This window comes from Oncorhynchus kisutch, linkage group LG2, assembly GCF_002021735.2.
Source record: "Oncorhynchus kisutch isolate 150728-3 linkage group LG2, Okis_V2, whole genome shotgun sequence".
Lineage (NCBI taxonomy): Eukaryota > Metazoa > Chordata > Actinopteri > Salmoniformes > Salmonidae > Oncorhynchus > Oncorhynchus kisutch.
The window spans coordinates 4,573,901-4,581,913 of NC_034175.2; the positions used below are offsets into that span (position 1 = coordinate 4,573,901).

The 8,013-nt window shown below is 44.6% G+C and overlaps 1 protein-coding gene across 2 annotated transcripts; it reads right to left on the bottom strand.

Annotated features, from left to right (window-relative positions):
* Positions 1-2,062: 2,062 nt before the first annotated feature.
* prpf31 (PRP31 pre-mRNA processing factor 31 homolog (yeast)) lies at positions 2,063-7,888 on the bottom strand. Of its 2 annotated transcripts, none has more exons than XM_031838041.1 (13): positions 7,810-7,888; positions 6,216-6,428; positions 5,875-5,935; positions 5,528-5,611; positions 5,330-5,427; positions 5,111-5,217; positions 3,831-4,000; positions 3,589-3,746; positions 3,411-3,500; positions 3,205-3,332; positions 3,024-3,096; positions 2,614-2,913; positions 2,063-2,449 (listed from the first exon to the last, which is right to left on the bottom strand). In XM_031838041.1, exons 2-13 carry the CDS (start codon positions 6,426-6,428, stop codon positions 2,333-2,335), a joined length of 1,599 nt encoding a protein of 532 aa, XP_031693901.1. In that variant the 5' UTR covers positions 7,810-7,888; the 3' UTR covers positions 2,063-2,332. The 2 variants fall into 2 exon arrangements, with proteins under 2 accessions (XP_031693901.1, XP_031693897.1); XM_031838037.1 differs by lacking the exon at positions 7,810-7,888 and adding an exon at positions 6,965-7,149.
* Between the last annotated feature and the right edge of the window lie 125 nt (positions 7,889-8,013).

Consider the following 8,013-nt stretch of genomic DNA (forward strand, 5'->3'; position numbering starts at 1 on the left):
CTGTGAAAGGAAACGCATCGTCATTGGGGCATTATGTTTGTGAGATTAGCTAATAAAGGATTTGTACCTGAAACAAGCAGAGTTGTGTTGACATGAAGTCTGCCTGATAATGTTCATGGTTTCTATACCATGAAGCACCAGCCACTATTGCCCTTCAAAGTTTAACTACTAGTGGAAGGATGAGAACAGCAGAAATAGGATAATTCCCTTTGAGTCGGTGTATATTTACTCAAAAGGGTGTCAACAGTTCTCAGCCTTGCATGTAGTAATCTGTTCAACTCAATTTTATCCTGTTATTTTAAATCGTTTCCAAAAAACCCTGATTCCGCCATTCAGGGCTCTGTTCAATCCGTATCTCAGAAGTTCAATAAGAATGTAAAGGTAATGTTCCCTGCATTCACGTGTGTTCAATCCGTATCTCAGAAGTTCAATAAGAATGTAAAGGTAATGTTCCCTGCATTCACGTGTGTTCAATCCGTATCTCAGAAGTTCAATAAGAATGTAAAGGTAATGTTCCCTGCATTCACGTGTGTTCAATCCGTATCTCAGAAGTTCAATAAGAATGTAAAGGTAATGTTCCCTGCATTCACGTGTGTTCAATCCGTATCTCAGAAGTTCAATAAGAATGTAAAGGTAATGTTCCCTGCATTCACGTGTGTTCAATCCGTATCTCAGAAGTTCAATAAGAATGTAAAGGTAATGTTCCCTGCATTCACGATAAAATGCTGCAATCTGAATTACTTTTACGTCTTTATTGCGCAATTTGTAACACTTCAGCGGTATATTGAATAGAGCTTCATTCACTGATTGTAACACTTCAGCGGTATATTGAATAGAGCTTCATTCACTGATTGCAACACTGCATTAAATTTACTACTCGTTTATACCAAGTTAAATTATTTACTGTTTTCATAGAATATGAAGCATGCTTCAACCATTCAACCTAGAATGTTCTGAAAAGCTTTTGGTGAATTTAACTTGGTTTGATGGATGAATCAATTGTGTATGATTAAACTATCATGAGCGGTCTCCAGTGATTTAGAGGTTGTCCCTGAGAACATACCCATTTCAGTTCTTTCCTGAAAGATTTTTGGAAAAAGGAATCGAGAGAAGTTGAGTTTTGCCTTTTGATGAGAAAGGGAAGGCTGAAATGTGAATTTCTCAAGAAAATAAACAATTTACTGGCTGTTTTATCAAATTAAGTTGTCACGTTTCTGCATGGGAGATGTTATGTGGGGGTAAAAACAGGATTGTAAAATTTCAATAAAACACTTTTCTGGAATTGTGAGGACTATAAATGTCTTCATGTGTAACTATTTTGTATTAGATCCATAAACCTATTTTATAAATAGCACATCTTAATTGACTTGCCTAGTTAAAGGTTAAATAGATGTTATTTTTAAACAAAGCAATCCAATGCTACAGTGCATTCAGACCCCTTCCTTTCTACACATTGTTACATTACAGCCTTATTCTAAAATTGATTAAATACAAATTCTCATCACAACACAAACGGCTTTTTGAAATAGATATTAGTACCAGTCAAAAGTTGACACCTACTCCTTCAAGGGTTTTTATTTTGACGATTTTTTACATTCTAGAATAATAGTGAAGACATCAAAACTATGAAATAACATAAACCATTAAACATTCAAAACATATTTTATACACTTCAAAGTGGCAAAGGGTGGTTACTTTGAAGAATCTCAAATCTAAAATATACTTTGATTTGTTAAACACTTTTTATATTTACTACATGATTCCATGTGTTAATTCATTGTTTTGATGTCTTCACTATTATTCTACAATGTAGAAAATCGTCAAAATAAAAACCCTTGAATGATTAGGCGTCTAAACTTAACTGGTGCGCTGTGTGTGCGTACACACACACACATTTGCAAACATTTCTAAAAACCCATTTCTGCTTTGTCATTATGGTGTAGAGTGTAGATTGTTTTCCCCCTCAATTTAATCAATTTTAGAATAAGTAACGTAACAAAATGTGGAAAAAGTCAAGGGGTCTAAATACTTTCTGAAATGACTTTTCAGTAATGAGACAAAGGAAGTATTAGTTTCATTTTATTAAAATGGAGTCAAAACGTAAGAAAAAAGCACAACATGCTCTAAAACAAATATACAATCTAAACAATATATGTTCTTCACTGTCATGGTCGATCTTCTCCCCATGGTTATGCAATGACGCCTGATCAGTTAGTGTGAATGCATTTCATTCCATCTGCATTCATTTTGAAATACAAGTTGGTATGTCTGTATATCAGTCTCTCCTGTGTGTAAGTATATGTGTGGATGTGTATGATAAATCGTATACTCCTCACTTTCCCTCTCCCTCCTTCTTGACCTTGAGGAACTCTGCCATGTTGGAGAAGTATTTTTGGTTGGCCTCAGCCACCTTCTTCTCTGCTGCATGCGGGTTCACGATCTCCAGTCCCTGAGGAACACAGTTCAGTTCAAGTACTATTCCACAACAAACAGAAACGAGGCCACCCCTGCTGGTAAATGCTAACGTTACTGGTGATGAAGTGCTTCGTTTGTTGAAATGATAAAATACATGTAGCTTTTTTTTCATGTGAAAACAAAACCAATTAGGCCTACCTGTAGTGGAGTGAAGGCTACGCTGGAACTTGTTCCTGAGGAGTTGTCTCTGACCGAGGACCTCCCGCCAACTGTGGACCTCCCGCCGACTGTGGACCTGCTGCCAACTGTGGACCTGCCGCCAACTGTGGACCTGCCGCCGTATGTCATGTTCTGCTTCTGCAGCTTCCTCTGTAGGGACTTGGATATCCTGGCCTTGGTGGCCTCGTTGACCTGAGCCTGTCTGACGCGTCCGCTGCCCGACTTCCCCAGCTGGCCCAGACTGAAACCCAGGTCCTCCTGGTACGCATCATCCTCAATCTGAGAGAAACAGAGACAGGTTGGTTAAAAAGACCAATACATATTTATTGTAATTACACATAGTAAAATATAGTAACAGCTGTCCTGAAAGACAGATTTGCTGTTCTGACCTCTGCGAAGGTCATCCTGTTGGCATGTTTCCTGATCTCTGTCAGACCCAGACGCTCCTTCATCTTACGATACCTGGACAAGGACAGACAAAAAATGAGACCATCAATACTGTTTAACATTGCACTTTGGAAAAAAATGACAACTCAGGACCAGTTATCTACACATCCCTAAAGTAAATACCTCCGCCCTCCTCTCTTCTTCCTCTGTCCGTCCAACGGTGCTGGCAGGGGTTTGACAGTCTTCACCGGCGGAGGCTCCTGCCATTTATCAAACTTCTTCTCGATCTCCTCTTTCAGGTCGTAGCCCACCTGCACCGAGAGAATAACACCAGAGTTAATAGGTAACAGACGTTTATTTACCCCTTTCTTCCCTCTTCCAGTTCTCACCTTGCCGTCTGCACTCTCGTGGAAGCTGTCCACTCGGGATGCCAGGGTGCACTTAGCTGAAACCAGACGTGCTGCCTTTCTCCTCAGGTCCTACAACACAGGGATAACTCGTTAGCTTAGGTAAAGCCACAGTTAAACAAAGCTCTTGGGAACACAGCGCCAAGTGTGGTGCACTGACCGGGGGTAGAGTCTGGACCACATCACAGTGGTAGATGTAGCCGGTGTGTGGGAGCACAGCGGTGCTGCTGAACCCTGACAGGGTCCTCTTCTGGGTTCCCAGCAGCATCAGGTTACAGGCTGGCATCTTAGACAGGTTGGTCAGGCCCCCAGCAATACCTACCACCACAGGGAGGAAGACGACCGTATGATTGGGAGAATCCTGTAAATTATATAAAAAACTAAATCCTTATAATCACTGACCCATGATCTTGGCTGCGGTCGAGGCTCCAACGATGACTGACAGATTAGGAGCAATGAATGACATCCTGGACTCCACATATTCATAGATCCTGTGTTTTGATTGGTTCAGCTCTAGCGCCATGTCACAGGCCTCCTCCAACCTCTTCAGTTCATCCTCACCCAGCATCGTCCTGGAAACAAGTCATGATGATATTACAACATCATTGAGATGGAAAGGTGGTCTGCAACCAAATGGATGTTACTGTTCCCTGTTGTGTAGATAATGTAAGGTCTATTGATCATATTTCTATCTGAACATTCTGTAAATGTCTGCTCCACCAAATAAGTTCTCAGTCCCATTGGTGGACCTCTCCAACTGAATCAACCCAGGTGTCCCTGCTCTTACCGCTGTGGTGGAAGCTGTGACGCGTCCCTGCCCTTGCCCCTGTGTGGTGGAGGCTGTGACGCGTCCCTGCCCTTGCCCCTGTGTGGTGGAGGCTGTGACGCGTCCCTGCCCTTGCCCCTGTGTGGTGGAGGCTGTGACGCGTCCCTGCCCTTGCCCCTGTGTGGTGGAGGCTGTGACGCGTCCCTGCCCTTGCCCCTGTGTGGTGGAGGCTGTGACGCGTCCCTGCCCTTGCCCCTGTGTGGTGGAGGCTGTGACGCGTCCCTGCCCTTGCCCCTGTGTGGTGGAGGCTGTGACGCGTCCCTGCCCTTGCCCCTGTGTGGTGGAGGCTGTGACGCGTCCCTGCCCTTGCCCCTGTGTGGTGGAGGCTGTGACGCGTCCCTGCCCTTACCCCTGTGTGGTGGAGGCTGTGACGCGTCCCTGCCCTTACCCCTGTGTGGTGGAGGCTGTGACGCGTCCCTGCCCTTACCCCTGTGTGGTGGAGGCTGTGACGCGTCCCTGCCCTTACCCCTGTGTGGTGGAGGCTGTGACGCGTCCCTGCCCTTACCCCTGTGTGGTGGAGGCTGTGACGCGTCCCTGCCCTTACCCCTGTGTGGTGGAGGCTGTGACGCGTCCCTGCCCTTACCCCTGTGTGGTGGAGGCTGTGACGCGTCCCTGCCCTTACCCCTGTGTGGTGGAGGCTGTGACGCGTCCCTGCCCTTACCCCTGTGTGGTGGAGGCTGTGACGCGTCCCTGCCCTTACCCCTGTGTGGTGGAGGCTGTGACGCGTCCCTGCCCTTACCCCTGTGTGGTGGAGGCTGTGACGCGTCCCTGCCCTTACCCCTGTGTGGTGGAGGCTGTGACGCGTCCCTGCCCTTACCCCTGTGTGGTGGAGGCTGTGACGCATCCCTGCCCTTACCCCTGTGTGGTGGAGGCTGTGACGCTGACCACCATGATGGTGGCATTGGTCAGGATCTGCTGCAGATTCTCGTTGTTCTTACACTTGTCCAGGTTGTTCCCCAGCTCCTACACACACGGTGTTCAGCCCAACAGCAGGGACATGAATAGTAGACAACAGTTTAAAACAATGTAGACACATTTTGATGTGGAAGAGAATCCTCCTCTAACATCAGCTCACCTTGACAGTGCGGACGTAATCCAGAGAGTTGGGCACCAGGGACTCCAACTCAGGGAACCTCTTAGAATACTTGTCACGTACAAACTTGTGAATGATGTCTGACAAAGACAAAAAAAAGACGCCGTTAGACATAACGCAAAGCAAGCAAATTACAGCAGCATATTGACACACAATCACTTATGAACATAGTGGACTCACTCAGTTCGTTCTCAATTTCTACTGTGAGGTTATTGGCAGCAACGATGAGCTTGTATTCTGGGTCTGCCTCCACCGGACCGGAGACTGAAGAAAAAGGGAAGAGAGGAGAGTCAGTAAAACCACAAGATGGAGGATCAGAAACCATTGACGTAGAATCAGTATCCATTGTATTGAGTGGAACATAAACCACAGAACGAGACATCCAAACAGCCAATTATAGAAGTGCTGTGTCTTCAATAGGGCGCCATGTAGCCTAGAGGTTAGAGCATTGGCAAAGTAACTGACCCAGTAAAACAACCCTATCCGCTGTATGTGACAACAAAAACATAGAAACAGTCAACAATCACCTTCAGAGTTCTTGCGCTGCTTCTCGACATAGATTGCAATTTTGTCCATGATCTCTGAGAACTGTAAACAAACAAATTGTGGGTTTTCAAAACAAACCTTGGAAATAGCTTATATGTTCTAGAACAGGGTTTCCCAGTCCTGGGCCCCCCATGGGAGCACATTTTGGTTTTTACCTTAGCACTACAGAGCTGATTAAATCATCAAAGCTTGCTGAGTTGGTTATTTGAATCAGTGCTAGGGCAAAACTAAAACATGCACCCACGGGGGGCTCCAGGACCCAGTTTGGGACACCCTGTTCTAGTATATTGACTGCACACAGCTCCACACACACTGTCCTGACCTGTTTGCTGTTACGTAGTTTAGCGATGGACGAGACACTCTCAGCTCCGCTGTAGTCCACCTCCATCTCCTCTGGAATGTCCTCCAAACCTCCCTCTACCTGTCCCTCCCCTGCCTCCCCATCACTCTCCCCCTCTTCGCCCAGGTACAGCCCATCCTCCCCCTCATCCCCCGCCTCCTCCAGATCAGCCAGGAGCTCATCGGCCAGAGACATCTGCAGGAAAAGAACAACAATGTGGGACAAGGCTGTGTGACATGGGGAGGGATTATGAAGTCAATTCCTAGCTAGCCCACACACACGTAAATGACCTAGAGTAAAAATGTGTGCAAATGCTAAATGTGAGAATCTAGAATCTTTACCATAAAAACAATTGGTTATGGTTAATTGATAGCGAGCTAACGTTAGCTGTGGCGCAGCGGTCTAAGGCACTGCATCTCAGTGCTAGAGGCGTCACTACAGACCCTGGTTCGATTCCAGGCTGTATCACAACCGGTCGTGATTGGGAGTCCCATAAGGTGGCTCACAATTGGCCCAGCGTCGTCCCGGTTAGGCCGTCATTGTAAATTATAATTTGTTCTTAACTGACTTGCCTAGTTAAATAAAGGTTGAATCCCCCAAAAATAAAAGCTGGCCTCGTTGGATAACCGTGGCTATAACAGCAGTTAGCTAGCCATGTCTAGCTAGTTAAATAACAGGGAAACGTTCGCAAGTTAGCTGAAATTATACGGCACAAACTTATGAGAACTTACCTTCGGAGTTCCAAACTCCTACCGTCAAAAGAAACCCTACAAATCCAACAACTTTCGAAATGCGTTAGACGTTAAAAATGTTTGCTTATGCTATCAACGTCGCCTCTATAGTGAGTCGCAGACGAAAGGCATCACCATAAATAATCCAATGGGTGGTCAGAGGTTTGTAACGTTGAGCCTTGTGCAAGGCTTTATGGGAACTGCTGTTTTTATCCGTAGTATATGCCAGTATCAGACCTGGATAAACGTGAATGGTCTTTATCTCACTCATATTTCCAGCCTTAATGCTTTCTATATTCAATGGCTAGTCATTCCGTGTTTTACTTTGGGTAGAGTATTTTGGAGATTAGTTATTCACCCTATCCTTGACCATCCTTTGTCCCATTTTCATAATAAGCATCATTCCCCCAAAACCAGAGATGGGGGATGGGAAATAAGATTAGCTATTGTTATGCAACATCCATTGAGCCATCCATTGTTAGCTACATAATACAGTAGTTTGATCCTTTCTTTCAGAAACAAATTGAATAAAGCATCTAGAGAAGACCTACTGTTTGGACACCAGTCCAGTCTCCTTTGACAGCAAAAGGAATACTCTGACTTAAGAATATAAGACAGTACAATTTATTTTCATCAAACAGTTCAATAAATGTTTCACAGTTTTTATGTTGTTTTCATTTCCCCTGGTTTTATACAGCATCCCATGAAACCCATTCTTTAAACAATACAGGTTTTAAACAGATGTTGAAACAGACTAAACAAAAGGACTAGTTGGAGCTTGACTGCATGATGGGTTGCTATTAGTAGAAAATGAAAACAAATATATGAACTTTGGAGATATTTACCGATGAGAAGCTTCCGTTTTATCATGCTAAGATACATCAATTGTCCTCAAACAAAGTCAAATTATGACAAGACAACTATACATTGAATCATATTAGAAAATAATGAAACATGTTATATATATATTAGAGCAGGTTTCCCGAACTCAGTCCTGCCCCCCCCCCCCCTTTCCCTAGTACTGCACAGCTGATTAAAATCATCAGTCC